This window comes from Dendrobates tinctorius, unplaced genomic scaffold (genome assembly GCF_039654945.1).
Source record: "Dendrobates tinctorius isolate UK_male_01 unplaced genomic scaffold, ASM3965494v1 ptg000011l, whole genome shotgun sequence".
NCBI lineage: Eukaryota > Metazoa > Chordata > Amphibia > Anura > Dendrobatidae > Dendrobates > Dendrobates tinctorius.
In genome coordinates, this window is record NW_027361679.1 from 100,160,911 (window position 1) to 100,182,205 (window position 21,295).

Consider the following 21,295-nt stretch of genomic DNA (forward strand, 5'->3'; position numbering starts at 1 on the left):
TCATCAAGGCAAAACTTCCCACCTCTGCTTGCTGTCTCATCTGCTGCAATAGACTCTCATGGTAAAATTCCCTCTGCCTCCTGTCTCCTGCAATATATTTTCAAATGGTACAACTTCCCACCTCTGATTGCTGTCTCATCTGCTGCAATAGATTCTCATGGTAAAATTCCCTCTGCCTCCTGTCTCCTGCAATATATATTCAAATGGTACAACTTCCCACCTCTGTTTGCTGTCTCATCTGCTGCAATAGACTCATGGTAAAATTCCCACCTCTGCTTGCAGTCTGCTGTGTCATCTGCCGCTTTACCCTCTAGAAACATATTTTAATGTGTCTGCTAATTCATTGTTATAAATCATTTGGTGCATTGTACTTAAAACTCACTATTGCATATCCATGCCTGGGATCAGTGTAGGTCTTATCTGGTGGAGGTGTTAAAATAGATGTTGCCAGGCTGAATGTCTTTGATCATCTCAAAAAAAAAAAAACAAAAAAAAACAAAACCCTGGTGTGCTGACCCCAGCTGCCAAATTATCCTCAACCAGTTCCCACAGTCCATCACTTCTGACCCAGCAGTCTGGACTATAAATTTAGAACCACCCTTAGGGGTGCACGCATCACAGAAGCAAAGCGTCACGAAGATAAGCATCGGATACAGCAGTTATACATGGCAGTTAGTCAGGGCAGGAGTCAGGTAACCCACACTCTGCTCTCCCTTTTATCCATTTGCTTTATTCCTATCCTCCTATGTTCTCTTGCAATCCACTTTCACCGACCAATCCCCCCTCCATCACAACTCGTATACATCAGCTCCTCTCTCTTTCCTTCTCCCATGTACAGCTCCCATGCACTTCTCACCTTTTTGAAAAACCTCAGCCCATCTTGCCCAAACACACTGCACAAAAAATCTTCATACAATTCCAAAAACTACTTGCTCTTCATCTTCCTGCTCCTACTGATTTCAGGGGACATCTCCCCCAAACCCGGTCCACCATCTCCCAACCTCAACCCCTACCTCACATCGAAACCTTAAAAATCTTACTAATATTATTTGCACTCCTTCATCTCCTTCATTTAATTGTGCCCTTTGGAATCCACGGTCTGTATGCAACAAGCTTCCTTTCCTACACAATTACTTTCTGAAAAACTCTCTGAATCTGTTGACCCTCACGGAAACCTGGATTCAGGATTCTGACACTGTCTCTCCTGCTGCCATTTCCCATGGTGGCTTACAATTCTCCCATTCCCCGAGACCGACAAACAGACCTGGTGGTGGAGTCGGCATACTCCTGTCCCCACAATGCACTTTCCAGGTCATCCCCCCAGTTCCATCACTCTCATTCACTTCTTTTGAAGTCCACACCATCAGGCTCTTTCGTCCCCTCTCCCTCAGAGTAGCGGTCATATACCGGCCCCCAGGCTCACCCACCCACTTCCTGGACCATTTCTCTGCCTGGCTGCCGCACTTCATGTCCTCAGAACTACCAACCCTTATCCTGGGAGACTTCAACATCCCCATTAACAGCCCCACTTCCACATCTGCATCCCAGCTTCTATCACTAACCACTTCTCTAGGCCTCTCTCAGCTCTCAACCTCTGAAACACACAAAGACGGTAACACCCTGGACCTGGTTTTCGCCCGGCTCTGCTCAATCTCCTACCTAGATAACTCACCGCTTCCCCTCTCTGACCACAACATTCTCTCCTTTACACTCACAAATCCTCACTCACCCCAGCACCCTCCTACCTACCATTCAGTCAGAAATCTACAAGCCATTAACCCTCATACACTTTCAGACTCCCTACACTCATCACTGTCCCCAATCTCTTCTTTGTCCTGTCCTGATCTGGCTGTACATCACTTCAATGACACTCTTAGAAGCACCCTTGACCAAGTAGCTCCCCTCACCCTCAGAACCTCCAAACACAGAGTGAAACAGCCCTGGCTCACATCGCAAACCCGATTTCTCCAGCGATGCTCTAGGTGTGCTGAACGCTTATGGAGGAAAACACGCACACCAGAAGACTTCATACACTTCAAATTTATGTTAAGGACATATAACTCTGCCCTTCACCTCACCAAACAGACCTACTTCACCACCCTGATCTCCTCACTATCCAACAACCCCAAGAAACTTTTTTACACCTTTCACTCCCTCCTCAGGCCAAAAGCACAAGCCCCTATCACAGACATTTGCGCTGATGACCTGGCCTCCCACTTTATAGAGAAAATAGACAATATCCGTCAGGAAATCCGCTCCCAATCACCAAGTTCAGTGACTCCCATCCCTCCCTGCATTTCCCCTGGCTCACTCTCCACATTTGCTCCCATCACAGAAGAAGTCGTCTCCAGGCTCCTCTCCTCTTCTCGTCCGACTACATGCACAACCGACCCCATTCCCTCACATCTCCTCCAGTCTCTCCCCAGTCGTCACAACTCACCTAACTACAATCTTTAATCTCTCCCTCTCCTCTGGCATTTTCCCCTCCTCCTTCAAACACTCTATCATTACTCCATTACTAAAGAAACCCACCCTCGACCCATCCTGCACAAACAACTACAGACCAGTCTCCAATCTCCCCTTCATCTCTAAACTCTTGGAGCGCCTGATATACTCCCGCCTTACCAGTTACCTCTCCACTCACTCCCTCCTCGACCCTTCACAGTCCGGTTTCCGCCCCTTACATTCGACAGAAACTGCACTCATCAAAGTGACCAATGACCTTCTGACAGCAAAACGTAACGGTGACCACTCTCTGCTCATTCTTCTCGACCTTTCTGCAGCGTTCGACACTGTTGACCACCATCTCCTACTCTCTAGGCTCCAGTCACTAGGCATCAAGGACGCTGCTCTCTCCAGGTTCTCCTCCTATCTTTCTGACCGCTCCTTCAGTGTTCTGTTCTCTGGCTCCACTTCATCTCCTCTTCCTCTCACTGTCGGGGTACCTCAGGGCTCAGTCCTTGGCCCCCTTCTCTTCTCTCTCTACACGGCCCCAATTGGACAAACCATCAGCAGATTTGGCTTTCAGTACCATCTCTATGCTGATGACACACAACTATACACATCATCCCCTGACCTTACCTCCGCTGTACTACAGAACGCCACTGACTGTCTGTCTGCAGTCTCCAACATCATGTCTGCTCTCTATCTGAAACTCAACCTCTCCAAAACTGAACTTCTTCTGCTCCCGCCATCTACTAACCTCCCTAAATCTGACATTTCCCTCTCCGTGGGTGGCACCATAATAACACCCCGACAGCAGGCGCGCTGTCTGGGTGTTATGTTTGACTCCGATCTCTCCTTCACCTCCCATATACAATCTCTTGCCCGCTCGTGCCGCTTACACCTAAAGAACATCTCTAGAATCCGCCCTTTTCTCACCATGGAAACAACAAAAACCCTCACTGTCGCCCTGATCCACTCCCGCCTGGACTACTGTAACGCTCTATTAATTGGCCTCCCCCTCTCTCGACTCTCCCCTCTCCAGTCCATCCTTAATGCAGCAGCCAGGGTTGTCTATCTGGCTAATCGTTACTCGGACGCGTCCGCTCTTCGCCAGTCGTTACACTGGCTGCCCATTCATTACAGGATACAATTCAAAGTACTTGTTCTCACCCACAAAGCTCTCTACAGTGCGGCACCCCCTTACATCTCCTCCCTCATTTGTCTATCGGCCTAACCGACCGCTGCGCTCTGCAAATGACTTTCGACTAACCTCTGCCCTAATCCGTACCTCCCACTCCCGACTCCAAGACTTCTCCCGTGCTGCGCCAATCCTCTGGAATGCTCTACCCCAAGATATTAGGACCATCCACAATTTGCATAGTTTTAGGCGCTCGCTCAAAACACATTTGTTCAGAGCGGCCTATCACATTCAGTAATCAAAGTCATTTTATGTTTGTGTGTGTGTAGCCCATTCACTATCTCCGTCTATCCCCCACCCCCTGAAGATGGCTGGACCATCATTGTAAATACATCACTGTAAATACAAACCTGTGCTTTGTATCTCCCCCACCTCATTGTAGATTGTAAGCTCCCACGAGCAGGGTCGTCTTATTTCGCTTTAATTATTGTACTGTTAACGTTGTTACTTATGACTGTTGTGTTTGAAACTGTTCAACTGTAAAGCGCTGCGGAATATGTTGGCGCTATATAAATAAAGATTATTATTATTATTATTATTATTATTATTATTATTATTATTATTATTATTCTCCTCTAAGGCATCGAATAACCTGACTAACAGGGCTTCAGTAATGTGATGATGCCCATCATGGGCAAAGAACACGAATACTTGTAACATATACCCTGTTTCACTACAAAGAAATCTGTCAACCCCGCTTCGCCATGAAGACGAAGAAAAAAGGGAAAAAACCCCCGCTAAATTCGTCTGAATATATGAAACCTACCGATTCTGGCTAAATAAGAAATCAGAAAGCATAAAAGCGACTCAAAAATGTGCCTTAATACGGGAAAGCATACCATTACAAAAAAAAAAATTACCCCTTGCTTTCCAGGCATAAGAGTAAGACTCCCAGATGTTAACGGCCACATGACCAGGAACCAAATCGGGTATCTACATCAAGTGAGGGACCACCATTGGTACAGAAATGGACTACCATCCTACGAACCGCCCAGTAACGACTCTCATGAATCTGATTGACGCTGATGAAACAACCAATGAACAGATAAAATGACGATTCTGATAACAGAAACTAGCCTAAACCAAATATTAACTGTCAGATACTGGAAAAAAAATACCTAAGTGGAACAAAGGCCCATGCGATGTTGGGAGTATGAATGTAAATGGCAAAAAAGATCCAATCCCTTCTACTGAGGGACTCAAAACCAAATTCTTGAATTTGATAATTTTGAATACAAAAGAAAATAAACACACCAAAATACAGAAAAATTCAAAGACTAAAGGGGGCTTTGCACATAGCGATATCGCTAAAGCGTCACCGATTTTGTGACGCAGCAGCGATATTGCTAGCGATATTGCTGTGTGTGATACTCTCCGACCGGCTCCCCCGCTGGCGATCGCTGATCGCGCGAGATCGTCCAGGTCCATTTCTCGTCGGCTGCTTCCTGCTGGCGCTGACGAGAGACGCGGGCGGGAGGATGTCTTCATCGCCGCGTCTGACAGGTAAGTAACAACCGCTGCTGCGTCGCTGGTGAGATCTGCCTGTTTGGCAGCTCACTAGTGACCATTTAGCGATGCACCAGCGATCCTGACCAGGTCATATCGTGGTCGTGGTCGGGATCGCTGGTGCATCGCTAAATGTAAAGGGGCTTTAAGTTGATAAAAGTAAAACCTTTTGAAAGCCAAGTTGGGTGCCATGCGGCAGCACACCACTCATGATAAAAAATAACACCAAAGTCAAACTCACTAAGTGCATTAAATAAATGTATAGAAGGCAGATCTTGAAAGGCGTGTTGCCAAGAAATTCCTTTGTAATTATCTAAAAATTGAAACCAAACCAAAAGATCTGATTTCAACAAAAATTGTTAGCTATGTGGAGGGAGTTATCACCAACTGTGGCATCCTACATTTCACTCAAGAACAATGTACCCATCAGAATAATGTGCATAACAAAGTTAAATAAGTCTAGACCAGACTGAAATTACCGCAATGTCACTTTGACTGACACAATAAAAATTGCACCAAGCACGTCATACTGTCAAAAAACAATCAAGAATCAAAGAAATTCTAACTGACGACATGGCAAAACTGTTCATCCTCTGCTAATGGTACTCCAAGAAATACCAACAAAGAAACAAAATTATCCAACAAACTACGACAAATTAAGCATAAACTGTCGATAACTTGTAGCTGAACGCACCATTGTAAAAAATGTAGCACAACCTTCAAAATAAAAAAACGGGAGAGAAAAAACCCATAGGAAGCGACTTTTCCAGGAAAACTAAATTCCTAAAGGGCAAACAAAGAATTAAATCCAGACAGATGAACAGGTAACGGCCTAAACGCAGCATTGATGTGCTGAAATAGTCTACAACGCAGTGTCGTTTCCTTGCATCCAATACAGATGCATAAAATGTAAACACTTGCCACCAATTATTAAACGATTTAACTAGAGTAAATAATAAATAAATAATCAATTTAATAGAATACTAAAAACAATCCACCCAGATTACTGGGTGATTTACCTCTAATAACACAGGTCAGAGCCTCCTTCGTACAGGCTTCTGACAACATGAAATACCAAAAAAACAATCCGCCCAGATTACTGGGCAATTTTACCTCTAATATTACAGGTCAGATCCTCCTTCATACAGACCTCTGACTACATAAAATACCAAAAACCAATCCGCCCAGATTACTGGGGGAACTTAACTATTAACTGAGCCAACCACAATCTGCTCAGTAGCTAAATTATTAATAGATTGAGAAACAGACTGGAAAATAAAATATTTTAAAGGCTGTATCAATTCAAGATCACAACATTAAATGAAGTAATATAATGCTCACCAAAATCCATGTAGTGAAAATGTCTGCCATCCGGAATCGCTGCACCCTCTGTCACAGTAGACATCTGAAGGAGGGAAGAAGAAGGCCAGCTTTTGGGTCCGTGGTTCGGTGGTCCTGCTTCATCCGGTGGTAACGGAACTCCCCATGTTTCTTCAGCTGTGCTCCGCTCAGATGCTTGCGGACCTTGCCTGACATCTTTTGGATGCTTTTCATGAATGGCCGGAAAGTTCACGTGGACGGCTGCTTCTCCGTAGTCCAGCATCTCCCTGATAGTGGAAGTGAGAAAAAAAATCTCTCTCCTAGTGCACAGTTTAATCTCACAGCTCACTAAGCTGTCAGGCAAATCTGAAGTAATAAGTTTGTCAATATGGCTGATGGCTGGTAAGCTCCTGCAGTGCCAGAAACAAGACGATGTAAGCAATCCTGTAACCAGGCTTCCCCTCCAGCTGAATTAGCCATAAGCATCAGACACTGGATGAAATCTTCCATGACACGATTTAGTGGCGGCACTAGTTGATAACTTAAAGAATTTATTTGTTCTGGAGTCCTGACAGGAATGTAGATCTGTTTATAACTTACATTTTGGCACCCTTTCTCTGGCCCAATCATATCAGACCTGCTCTGAGGAGAGAAAAGAACCAATCAAACACAAACTCAAGCTGTTGCAAAGCCCCCAGTAAGATTAGCCCCTGATAAACAAAACTAAAATTAATACAATGCCATGTCTGTGACATTATGCAACCACTAGCTTATGCAGCTGTGTGGTTTTCCATTACCCAGCACAGGACCGGCTGGACGCACCAGCACCTGCAAGACCGCCATTAGTCTTGAGATTAAACCTGCGGCAAGTTGTACTGTGTGCTGCTGCCAGTGACAGCCATGTCTCTGCGTTCTCTTGCAGGGTCTGGATCTTGTGGTGCAAGCATGGCGGGCTTCCGTTCAGCAGATGTGCGTAAGTTACTACACAACAAGTTTGTCATTGTCCTCGGAGATTCAAGTAAGTGATCACTTTCTGTATGTTCTGTGTGTATATTTCAATCTGAATCCCCCAGATGTGCTGAAGAATTTTCCGACCCAGTAGTAAGATCAGAACTGTCTGCTCCTCCGCAAATTGATGATGGCTGGCTCTGGTTCCCCCAATAGTCAGTTTAGAGCCACCTACTCATGGTAAGGCTATGGTCACCCTATTAGCATTTGGTCAGTATTTTACATCAGTATTTGTAAGCCAATACCAGGTGAGGAACATTGAAAGAAAGTATAGTAGTAACACGACATCACTTCTACATTTATCACCTATTCCTGGTTTTGGCTTACAAATACTAATGTGAAGTACTGACCACATACTCAACATGTGAAATTGGCCTTATAATAACTTCGGCTCATGTCTGAGCAGCTCCTCCTCAGTAGTTGGGTCACAGCCAGCTGATCCTTCTCATGATGATGGTTCCAGATTTGTAATAACAAAAGACTGACTGGCACATCCAAACTAGTGTGAATAGGAGCAGCCACCTCCATATAAAACATACAAAAAAAAGTTGCACTCTATCGTGCTAAAACATGTCGATGTGAAATGTATGAAATATGAATAGCAACCCCCAGTAGTCAGGTCAGTGCTGGCTGCTACTTGTCATGATGATGATTGCTTTGGGCTTGTGTCTGTGCATTTCTCACCCTAGTAGTCAGATCAGATCCAATTGCTCCTTTTCATGGCGATTATGGGTTTGGGCTCATGTCTGCAATTGTCCCCTCGTTAGTCAGGTCAGAGCCAGCTGTTCTTTCTTATTATGTTAATGGCTGCAGAGTCGTGTCTGAGCAGTTCTCAACCTAGTAGCCAGGTCAGAGGCCACTACTCGTGATGATGTGTGTGTGGGCTCATGTCTGTGCAGTTTTCCCCCAGTTGTCAAGTCAGAGTTGACTGTTCCTTCTCATGGTGATGATGGGTTCAGGCTCATGTGTGAGCAATTTTTCTTTTAGGCTATGGGGGCAATTTGAGTATTTGCTTGCAGAAATTTCTGCAAGATTTCTGCATCTCTTGGCAGGAGAAACGCTGCGGCAAAAATGCACATTTTTGCCACGATTTGGTGCGTTTTTGTATGCATTTTTGCACAGCAATGAAGGCTTTTTGAGCTAAATATATTTAAAAAAAAAAAGTTTTGTGATGTACTTTCTTGGTTTAACACCACTTTTTTCAAGCTGATGCATTATGGCATCAGGGTAATGGGATTAGGTCAGCAGCTGTCATTGACATGTAGCTCTAGGCTTAGGGTACCGTTACACCTAGCGATGCACCAGCGATCCCGACCAGCGATATGACGCAGTCAGGATCGCTGGTGCATCGCTAGGTGGTCGCTAGTGAGCTGCCACACAGGCAGATCTCACCAGCGACATCGCTGGGGACGGGGATCGCTACTTACCTGTCAGACGCGGCGATCCTGCGTCCTCTCGCCCGGCTCCACGCGTCGCTCGTCGGCGCCACAGGAAGTGGCCGACGAGGAATGGTCCAGGAGCTTCTCGCGCGATCAGCGATAACCAGCGGGGGAGCGGGTTGGAGGTAAGTATCACATGCAGCGATATTGCTAGCAATATCGCTGCAACGTCACAAAATCGGTGACTTTACAGCGATATTGCTAGCGATATCGCAGTGTGTTAACGGGGGCTTTAGTAATGAAAAGGTGTCAGCCCGACACCCTCATTACTAAGCCGATAAGCAAACACAAAACCTATACATACATTGTCACCAGCCTATGTAGGAGCGTTAACAGAACAAATGTATATGGGCTGTAACCAGACATCAACTGTTAATTTTAAAGAAACAAAATGGAAAACAAAAATTGCGTGGGCTCCCACATAATTTTAATAACCAGCAGAGGGAAATCCAACTGCTGGGGGCAGATGTTTATAGCCTGGGAAGGGGGTAATACCCATAGAGATTCCCAGGCTATTAATATCAGCTCACAGCTGTATATTTAGCCTTTACTGGCTATTAAAATGGGGGACCCAAAATAAAAATGACAATATAATTAATAACCAGCAAAGGCTATGCAGACAGCTGCGGGCTGATATTAATAGCCTAGGAAGGGGCCATGGATATTGGCCCCTCCCAGACTAAAAACATCAGCTCTCAGCCGCCCCCGAAAAGGCGCATCTATAAGATGCGCCAAATCTGGCGCTTAGCCTCTCTCTTCCCACTTGCCCTGTAGCGGTGGCAAGTGGGGTTCTTATTTGTTGGGTTGATGTCATCTTTGTATCGTCGGGAGACATCAATCCCACAGGTTAGTAATGGAGAGATGTCTATAAGACACCTATCCATTAGCAGCCCCCTAGTGAAATTGTGTAAAAACAGACACCTAGAATAAAGTCCTTTATTTGAAATAATGACAGACTCCTTAAATAATCTTAATTAAACCATACTTACAGAACGCCTAATCCACCGAAGCAACAAAAATAAAATAAAAAAACACAATATTCTTCACCAGAGAAGATAATCCTTAATGTCCCACAACGATCCTGATCACTTTGAGAGCACTCACCTCAGTGATGTGACTGCTCTCAAAGACAGCCAGTGATACAGTGTGGGAGCGATTACCTCCTGTCAGTGTATCACTGAGCTGCCGTGAGAGAGTTCTTCATCACCTGATCAGCTCAGGTGATCACCCTTACGGCACTACTTTTATGTGGGAAAGTTCTCATGCAGCGGTGCCGTATATGACAGCACTGAAGCTGATGAACTCCCGGTAACACGGCAGCTCAGTGATCGGGAGCGATTACCTCCTGTCAGTGTATAGCTAGTGGCCAGGTAGAGCGGTCACATCTCCTAATGTGACTGTTTTGCACGTGAGATCTCTGTGGGACAATCTAGATTACATAGACTATAGCGAACAGGTGAATATATGTTGGTTTATTATTTTACATTATTTATAGGAGACAAGATCGTCGGGGATTTGGTGTTAGGTGAGTATAATGTTTTTTTTGTTTTTTTTTAATGTGAATGTTTTTTTTTTTTGTTTTGTTTTTTTTTAAACTGTGAGCACAGGCACCGGCAGATGATACTACTTCTCTCATCAGCGGCACCTGCTGTCATTGTTATCTGTGACAGCAGACATAGCCCGATGGGAGCACTAGTCTCATCGGTCCACGCCAGCTTTTCACCGCAGGTCACCGCTACTGGTCACAGTCACAGCTGCGAGACCACGGTGACATCTGCCAGCATGATCCCGCAGCGCTCTGACCGACAGTCTGCGGTAACGTTACCGTGGGTCACAGTAACAGCTGACATATGACAGCACGATCCCACAGCGCTGTGAGCGACAGATGATAACATAGGAAACACCATAGAAAGACAGTAAAATGCAATACAAAAACTCAGCAAATCTGCAAACATTTTTATACCTGCGCTTTTGCTGCGGATTTGACTGACTCAGTTGAAGTCAATGGGTGAAAAACACTGAAGAAACGCACAAAGAATTGACATGCTGCAGAAAAAAACACACGGACATTTACTGATCATGTGCACAACACTTCAGGATTGTCAATGAATTACCTTGCATAAGGATTCCATTGCGTTTCTGGACCATTTCCGCTAGGAAAAAAACAAAGCGTGCAAATAGCCTTAGTAGTCAGGTTAGAGCCAGCAGCTCTTTCTCGTGGTAATGGCCGGGTTCGTTCTGTTGCCTCAGCAGTTCTTCCTCAGTAGATATCTCAGTTCTAGCTGCCCTTCCTCTTGGTGGTGATGGCTCATGTTTTGAGCAGTTCTTCCTCAGTATTCAGATCAGAGCTGTCTACTTCTTCTGATAATAATAATTTTATTTCTATAGCGCCAACATATTCCGCAGCACTTTACATGTTATAGGACTTGTAAAGACAATAAAAGACATTAGAGAATAGCAATAATCACATAAATCAACAGATACAAAAGGAGAGAGGGCCCTGCACACAAGCTTACAATCTATGAAGAAATAGGGGAGATATTAAAGATGGATGGTAACAATTGCTTGTATTGTACGGTCCAGCCATCATTATAATAAACTAGCTGAAGAGCCCGGCGCTGCCCGGGCATAGTAACTAACTGTGGTTAGTTATAGCAAATTATAATTATCCTCCATCCCATAGTCCCGTGCTCATATACCAATCATACATATCCACGATCCCATAGGCCCGTGCCCATATACCCATCATACATATCCTCCATCCCATAGTCGAGTGCCCATATACCCATCACACATCCTCTATCCCATAGTCCCATGCCCATATACCCATCATACATATTCTCCATCCCATAGTCCCATGCCCATATACCCATCATACATATTCTCCAACCCATAGTTCCATGCCCATATACCCATCATACATATTCGCCATCCCATAGTCGAGTGCCCATATACCCATCACACATCCTTCACCTCATAGTCCCATGCCCTGCCCATATACCCATCATACATATCCTCCATCCCATAGTCCCGTGCCCATATACCCATCATACATATCCGCATCATACATATCCGCCATCTCATAGTCCCATGCCCATATACCCATCATACATATCCTCCATCCCATAGTCCCGTGCCCATATACCCATCATACATATTCTCCATCCCATAGTCCCATGCCCATATACCCATCATACATATTCTCCTTCCCATAGTTCCATTCCCATATACCCATCATACATATTTGCCATCCCATAGTCGAGCGCCCATATACCCATCACACATCCTTCACCTCATAGTCCCATGCCCATATACCCATCATACATATCCTCCATCCCATAGTCCCGTGCCCATATACCCATCATACACATCCGCCATCTCATAGTCCAGTGCCCATATACCCATCAGACATCCTCCATCCCATAGTCCCGTGCCCATATACATATCCGCCATCCCATAGTCCCGTGCCCATATACCCGTCAAACATATCCTCTATCCCATAGTCCAGTGCCTATATACCCATCACACATCCTCCATCCCATAGTCCCGTGCCCATATACCCATCATACATATCCACGATCCCATAGGCCCGTGCCCTTATACCCATCATACATATCCTCCATCCCATAGTCCCGTGTCTATATACCCATCATACATATTCTCCATCCCATAGTCCCATGCCCATATACCCATCATACATATCCTCCATCCCATAGTCCCGTGCCCATATACCCATCATACATATCCGCCATACCATAGTCCAGTGCCCATATACCCATCACACATCCTCCATCCCATAGTCCCATGCCCATATACCCATCATACATATCCTCCATCCCATAGTCCAGTGCCCATATACCCATCATACATATCAGCCATACCTTGGACCCGTGCCCATATACCCGTCATACATATCCACGATCCCATGGGCCCGTGCCCTTATACCCATCATACATATCCTCCATCCCATAGTCCCGTGTCTATATACCCATCATACATATTCTCCATCCCATAGTCCCATGCCCATATACCCGTCATACATATCCTGCATCCCATAGTCCCCTTGTCCATATACCCATCATACATATCCACCATCCCATAGTCCAGTGCCCATATACCCATCACACATCCTCCATCCCATAGTCCCATGCCCATATACCCATCATACATATCCTCCATCCCATAGTCCAGTGCCCATATACCCATCATACATATCAGCCATACCTTGGACCCGTGCCCATATACCCGTCATACATATCCTCCATCCCTTAGTCCAGTGCCCATATACCCGTCACACATCCTCCATCTCATAGTCAACCATTATGACATCATAATGAGCGGCGGCAGGGCTTGCAACCTATGATGACATCAGCGTCGCCATGGCAACCATTGTGACATCATAATGAGGGGAGGGGCTTGATATGCACACACTGCTTCCCCAGTATGCAAATAGGGGCATTATGACATCATAATGAGGGGCGGGGCTTGACGCGCACACACTTTTTCCCCAGTATGTAGACGGGGGCAAAATTGTTTGGTGAATTGGAACGCGCAGGGTTGAAATTTCGCCTCACAACATAGCTTAGGACGCTCTCGGGGTCCAGACGTGTGACTGTGCCAAATTTTGTGGCTGTAGCTGCGACGGTGCGGATGCCTATCCCGGACATACACACATATATATACACACACACACACACACACACACACACACACTTTGAGCTTTATATATTAGATATAGGGTGTTCATGTAATTTTGCATGAATCGGTCACCAGCTAGTACAGTATGTGTACGAACACATGGCTATTAAGTGCATGTAGGGTTTGTGGCCAGATGATACAAGGGTCCTGGTTTTGTATGGGCACAACAGGGATAGTTAGATAAGTATGTTGAGGTGATAGGTCAGTCTAAAGAAATGCATTTTTAGGACATGCATATGTGGGTGGGTATTGGAGATTAATTGACGTGTCCCAGATAATGCATTCCAAAGAATCTGTGTAGCTTGCGAGAATCCTTGGAGACTGGTGTGGGAGGTTCGGATTATTGATGATGTCAATCCTAGGTCATTAGCAGAACGAAGGGCACAGGTAGGGTGGTAGACTGAAACAAGGGAGGAGATGTACGCTGGTGCTGGACCGTGGTGCTCTTTCTGGGTGAGAGTGATAAGTTTATATTAAATTCTATATCGGATGGACAACGAGGACAATGACTGGTACAGGGTAGATGCATCAGTGTAACGGTTGCTGAGGAATTTGATCCTGACTGCAGCATTCAGGATGGATTGGAGAGGAGAGAGAAGGAGACTGATTAGTAGGGTGTTGCAATAGTCAGATGCTGTAGGGAGATAGGAGAAAGTTCCACAAAGTCAACTATCACTACAGCCCTCCACCTGTCAGGCCTTTATGGCAGAGTTGCCCGACGAAAGCCTCTCAGTGCCAGACATATGAAAGCCCGCATAGTTTGCTAAAAAAAGCACATGAAGACTATGAGAAATAAGATTCTCTGGTCTGACGAGAAGATAGAACTTTTTGGTAATAATTCTAAGCAGTATGTTTGGAGAAAACCAGGCACTGCTCATCACCTACCCAATACAATCCCAACAGTGAAACATGGAGGTGGCAGCAGCATGCTGTGGGGGGTGTTTTTCAGCTGCAGGGACAGGACGAATGGTTGCAATTGAAGGAAACATGAATGCGGCCAAGTACAGAGATATTCTGGATGAAAACCTCTTCCAGAGTGCTGTGGACCTCAGACTTGGCCAAAGGTTCACCTTCCAACAAGACAACGAAGCACAAAGCTAAAATAACAAAGGAGTAGCTTCAGAACAACTCTGTGACCATTCTTGTCTGGCCCAGCCAGAGCTCTGACCTGAACCTAATTGTTCATCTCTGGAGAGACCTGAAAATGGCTGTATACCATCCAACCTGCAGAGGATCCCCAAATCCAGGTGTGAAAAACTTGTTGCTTCATTCCCAAGAAGACTCATGGCTGTACCAGCTCAAAAGGGTGATTCTACTCAATACTGAGCAAAGGGTCTGAATACTTATGACCATGTGATAGTTCAGTTTTTCTTTTTTAATCAATTTGCAAAAATTTCTACATTTTGGTTTTTTTTTTCAGTCAAGATGGGGTGCAGAGTGTACAGTAATGAGAAAAAATGAATTTTTTTTGAATTTACCAAATGGCTGCAATGAAACAAAGAGTGAAAAATGTAAAGGGGTCTGAATACATTCCGTACCCACTGTAGCCATCGCTATGTACACATGTTTCCTATCAATGACTGTGCGGGCACCTTATCGCCACGCATGCCAGAGGTCACAGTGACTCGCCTGCGCAGAAGATCCCGAAGTGCAATGCCCATTGAAGGGAGGATGAGGTATGTATTTCTGAGGGAGTGCAGGATGCAGTATTCCAGGGCCGTAACTGACGCTGATGGGAGGTGGGTATTATAATAAGGAGAGGAGGCAGGGATTACTTCCAGGCACCTAGGAGCAAGGAAGAAATCATTTTCACCTTCGTGACCGGGCCAAATTTTACAGTTCTGACCACTGTCCCTTTATGAGATTATAACTCTGGAACGCTTCAACGGATCCCACTGATTCTGAGACATATTGTACTTTATGAGGGTGGTAAAAATTCTTCGATATGACTTGTGTTTATTTGTGAAAAAAAATGCACAATTTGGAAAATTTTGCAATTTTCAAACTTTGAACTTGTATGCCCTTAAATCAGAGCGTTAGGCGGGGCGTGGCTATGCCGTGAATAGGAGAGGACGCTGATGAAGAGAGCTCCTCTTAATCCTGATGAATCCTGATCCCTAGACCCTCTCCTGGTGACTCACTTGCGGCTGGCTGAACCCCCTTGGATGCCGGGACCCCCTGGGAACTCCGTGGCAGGTCGGGAGACGGCTATTGGGAGCGGGCGGCAGGGGAGATAGAGGCGGGCGGCTAGTCCCCCCACGAGGAGGCGGCCATCTTGGGCGCGCAGCTCAGCTGCTGAGAGCTGCAGCGCTGGCTTCCCATTGCTGCACCGCCGCCAGGCGGTGAAGAAAATCCGCTGACAACCTGAGGGAGCGCGCGGTGAGTGCCCTGGAAAACGGGCCCCACGTGGTATCCCTCTCTTCTTACCCGCTCACTGTGCCGGCTGGCGCCATCATTAAGGGAGGCCCTGTGCACCCTCCCCCACTGCAGCTGCCTCTGCGGGACCCCCTCCCTGGGCCATAAGGATCATCTGAATTGTGCCTGGCTGCCATCCTGTCATCTCTCAGACATCCCTCTGTAGCCTGAACCATATTTAACTGTTGCCAGCTGCTGTGATTTCCATCTGTAGTGGGTATTACCTGGATTACAAGTTTCAGTTGTCTCAGCAAAACGCACCGCAGACAATCATGAGCCAACTTAAAGGGTTGGGAGCTGCGGAAAGATTGAAGGAATTTGCTAGATCTGACCCCTCTGAAGGTGCGCGGCATAATAGGAGCACATCCTCTCAAGTTCAGCGCAAAAATCGCCAGTCTGGGGGCGAGGATGAGACGGAACAGGAGGAACTGACCCTTAAACAAGCATCTGAGCAGTTGATGCAGGCTATCTCATTTACCAGGACATCCCTGACGGAGAAAGTTGAGGATGTTTACACGGAGGTGGGGATACTCCGTCAGGATATGCAGGCCATGAAGGGGCGCATTACGGAGGTGGAGACGAGGGTGTCTAAGGTGGAAGATACCATTGCGCCTATGGAGACTACATTGACAAAGGTGGCGGGCTCCATGAATGCTTGGAAGCAGAAGGCGGACGATTTAGAAAACAGAATGCGCTGGAATAATATCCGTATTGTTGGGCTACCTGAGCGCTCGGAAGGTCAGCACCCTGAGCAATTTCTGGAGGATTGGCTTAAGACCTCCCTGGGGGACGAATTCTCCTCCATGTTCGCCGTTGAAAGAGCTCACAGGGTCCCTACAAGACCCCTGCCTCCGGGGGCCCCACCTCGACCATTCCTGGCACGCCTGCTCAACTGCAAGGACAGAGATACCACTTTGCATCTCGCACGCCTGAAAAGTCCTATTAAATTCAACAATGCTGTCGTTTCCATCTTTCCGGATTTCTCCGTGGAGCTGCAGAAGCAAAGGGCGCAGTTCTCCGAGGTCAAGAGGCGACTCAGAGACAGGAACATTTTATATGATATATCCGGCCCGGCTCCGAGTTGTCCATGAGGGTTCCTCCGTATTTTTTTACAGATCCGGCAGAGGCGATTGAGTGGCTGCGGTCCCATGGGGGATCCCCTGCGAGGGGGTCCTAGGGTGACAGCTGTTACTTCAGATTCTTTCAACTACCGGTCTAATTGGCGCTCTCCCGGCGAGTTCCCAGATACCAGCTATACCGGACGCTGTACTCAGTGATGGTATCCCCTTGTTTATCTTTTGATGGGGGCGTAAGACTGTACGCCTATGTTACTAGGTTCCTGTTTTGCTTTTTCTTTCTTAAAAGTTTTAATTTTTATAGTTGTTTAGATGTAGGCCACAGCCGACGCCAAATTCTGTTATCTGTGTGGGCTCTCTGCACCTGGTTCGGGCACCATTATACACCATATTCAGACAGACGGGATGGGTTCTGAGCTGATTTGTATGACCTGGAATGTGAGAGGCATAAAAACCCCTCAAAAGAAAATTAAGGTGTTCTCACAAATCAGACATTACCGTCCTCACATTGTGGCCCTGGTAGAGACGCACCTGACTAGAGATACAGTTCGGTGGGTACAGAAACCGTGGGTGCAATGGCTTATACATGCTTTTCATACCAGCTACTCGAGGGGAGTTTCTCTGTTAATTCATAAGGATGTTTGGTGGGAGGCCGGGGACGCCTGGAGAGACCCCGAGGGACAATTTGTGTTCGTACACGCGCTAATTAACTCTCAGAAATATGTCATTCTTTGTATTTACAATCCCCCTCCGGCCAATATATCAGTTGTTCAGAAGGCACTGAGCTTTGCTTTAAATTACCCAGACGCACATGTCATCTGTATGGGAGATTTTAATTTGGTCATGAACAACCATCTTGATAAATTGAGACTGGGCGATGGAATACATCCCAATTGTCACAATTCATAGCGGGTAGTGGGTGGCTAGATCTATGGAGAGTGCGCCATCCAGAGACAAGGGAGTACACTTGCCATTCCTCCACCAAACGTTCACTGTCTCGTATAGACTACATTTTTGGGTCCAGCAGTCTGGCGGCGTGGGTGGATGATATTAAACATGGAGGCAGGGGGATTTCGGATCATAGTCCAATTATTCTCAAACTTAAATATGGGCCATTGACTAATAGGATAGCATGGAAACTGAATCCTTTTTGGCTAAAGCTGATAACATCCCCTGATAGAACGATAGATCAGTTACGTTGCTTCGTCTCGTCCCACCCCGAACCCCGAAATATTAATGTATTTTGGGATGCCCTCAAAGCCTATCTACGGGGCTGTCTATCCTCTACGATTTCTCACATTAAGCGGATGACATCGGAGGAGGATGGCGAGATGGAGAGATGTCTGAAGGACTCGGAGGCAGCTTATATATCGGATCAAACTAACAGTAATAGGGTAGAATGGCTGACCGCTCAAAGGTTATATGCTCAATATACTGACACTAAGACAAAACGTAAATTATTTTTTGCCCGGCAATCTTATTTTGAAATGGGGAATCAGGCGAATAAGTTTCTGGCTTACTTAGTACGACAGCATAATGCAACTAACACAATTCTACAAATCCATGATTCAGGTGGTACGGTAGTTTCCTCAACTGAGGAGATACTAAAATGCTTTTCTGATTATTATGGTTCATTGTATAATTCTAAGACTAATGTGGATGGCCCGGAGTGCTTAAACTATTTGCTAGACATAGAGTTTCCTACGCTAAGTCCTTCCCATCAGGCCTTTATGGATGCTGAGTTTACTCTAGAGGAGGTAGAGGATGCCATAAAAGACATTGCCTCCGGGAAGGACCCTGGGCCGGATGGGTTCCCTGTGGAGTTATATAGGAAATATCAGGATATATTGGCGCCCCTTTTGTTGACAGTGTTTCGTGGGATTGGGGGGGGGGGATGCATGCCGGAGTCCTTTTATGAGGCCAATATAATAGTTCTTAAAAAGGCGGGGAAAGACCCTTTAGATTGTGGATCTTACAGGCCTATATCACTAGTCAATGTGGATTATAAAATTTTTACGAAGATTTTTGCCAAAAGAGTAAATTCAGTCATATTGGATCTTGTACACTCTGATCAGACTGGTTTTATGCCGGGTAAGAGCACTTCCATGAATATCAGACGTGTCTAGTCAGTGGTCCAGTATAGCTCTCTGGTACCAGATAATGAATGGGCACTGGCATCGCTGGATGCGGCTAAGGCCTTTGACTCGCTTGAATGGCCTTTTCTCCGTGCATGTTTGCAGAGGTACAGGTTTGGAGATAGATTCCAAAAATGGGTCAATGTCTTATACATGAAGCCCAAGGCCCGGGTCATCGTAAATAGCTCCATATCTGAATCATTCTCACTGCATAGGGGAACTCGTCAGGGGTGTCCTCTTTCCCCAGCCCTTTTCGCTCTTGCTATTGAGGCGCTGGCAATTCGTATATGATCCTCCCCTGATATTGCTGGTATAGAAATAGCAGGTAGGACGGATACCATAGGCCTATATGCTGACGATATAGTGATATTTATGGACAAAGCAGAGGAGACCCTAACAAAAGTGATCACTACCATAAATAAATTTAGTAAATATTCTGGCCTATACATAAATTTGGGAGAAATATGCTTTAATGCCTCTTTTCCACACTCCAATGCCACGACTTGAGACTCTCCTTACTACCCACTGTAACTAGTTTTAAATATTTGGGTGTTTATATTTCTAAGGGTAGTAAATTTGATTTACAACTCAATATGCAACCATTGCTGGAGACGGTTAAAGGTAAATTCGCGATTTGGGGTAACTTCCAAAACTTCCACTGTCTGTAGCCGGACGTATTAACTTAATTAAAATGATATTACTCCCCAAGCTTAACTATTTTCTTCAACATAGTGCTGTAGTGGTGGCCAAATCCTTTTTTGCTAATCTAAATTCCCAAATCACATCCTTTATCTGGTGGAAAACCAGGCCTAAACTCAAACACCACTCTGCAAAGGCCCAAGAGGAGAGGAGGGGCGGCATTACCCGATTTCTTTTTATATTGTCTAGCTGGACAGGCCAAGGCTATAAGTACATGGATGCCTGGAGGTCACCTCCCGAATTCTGAGAGTCATCTACTTCATGCTGCAGGGGCTGTTACCTCTGCTCTGTCTGGCTCGATCGATATGGAGACAGATTAAGAGGGTGGTTGGATTTGGGGATATTATAGCTGAAATGCCCCTGTGGAATAATGACTACCTCCCGGCGCTATGTGAACATCCATCTGCCGAGTTCTGGGTTCAGTATAGTGTCCCTACGATGGATGATCTATACGATCAAGGGACTTTGGTGTCCTTTGAGCAATTACAGGCTGATCGAGGTGTTCCGAGATCCCAGTTCTTCCTTTATTTACAACGAAGGTCAGCTCTTCAATTACATGTGAGAAGTCTAAATATGAGTGATGCCATTAAGTCTCTACCCTTGATAAGGATCCTCAAGTCACAGGGCCCTCAAGGTCTCATCTCCTGTCTATATACATATATGTTGTCAGTGGGGACAGAATGTGCCTTAGATTCCGTTAAGAAGAAATGGGAGGGGCTCATCCCTGATACACAGAGTGAGGAATGGGAAGAAATCCTGGAGTAACCAATTTGGGTGTCTCCGTCTGCCAACAACAAGATGATACAAACTGTATATTATTAATCAATCATATTTGACTCCTATCCGACTCTTTAAGATGGGCCTATACTCGTCATCGGAGTGTTTGAGATGTCATTCAATGGATGCAGACTTTATTCATATGATCTGATGTTGTCCTGTTGTTGTGCAATATTTGAGAGGGGTGACGTCATTATTAAAATCTTTGGTACAAGTCCCAGTTCCCCTTGAGCCACTGATCTGTCTGTTTGGAGTGTGGGATGAGGAGACATGGGGTCATTATTTTGGGATTTTTTACGGGAGACACTGTTCATGGCACGGAAGATACTAGCATTACGGTGGATGGGAAATTCACCTCCCTCTCTTGGGTCCTGGATCACTCTGGTAAATTCGATTATCCCATATGAACGTACACTGTACCAAAATAGAGGGTGCCCGGGTAAATTTAATAAGATTTGGGAGAGGTGGAACCCCTCTCACCTTACTTTGCAGAGCGGAGATATCGCACAGTAAACTGCTCACTATATAGAAGTAGGCTGCGGAATAGTTTAGTTTATGTTCATGTTTTGGTAAGATGTA

General features: G+C 45.7%; 1 protein-coding gene across 2 annotated transcripts in view; it reads left to right on the forward strand.

The window, feature by feature from the left end:
• Nucleotides 1-21,295, forward strand: part of LOC141049172 (PC-esterase domain-containing protein 1A-like) — an 85,806-nt gene that overhangs the window by 38,276 nt on the left and 26,235 nt on the right. Inside the window, exon 2 of one of the 2 annotated variants that reach the window (XM_073545349.1) lies at nt 7,392-7,487. In XM_073545349.1, coding sequence (XP_073401450.1) covers nt 7,392-7,487 — 96 coding nt within the window. The remainder of the gene's footprint in view (nt 1-7,391; nt 7,488-21,295) is intronic. The other variant, XM_073545358.1, reaches the window with a different exon arrangement.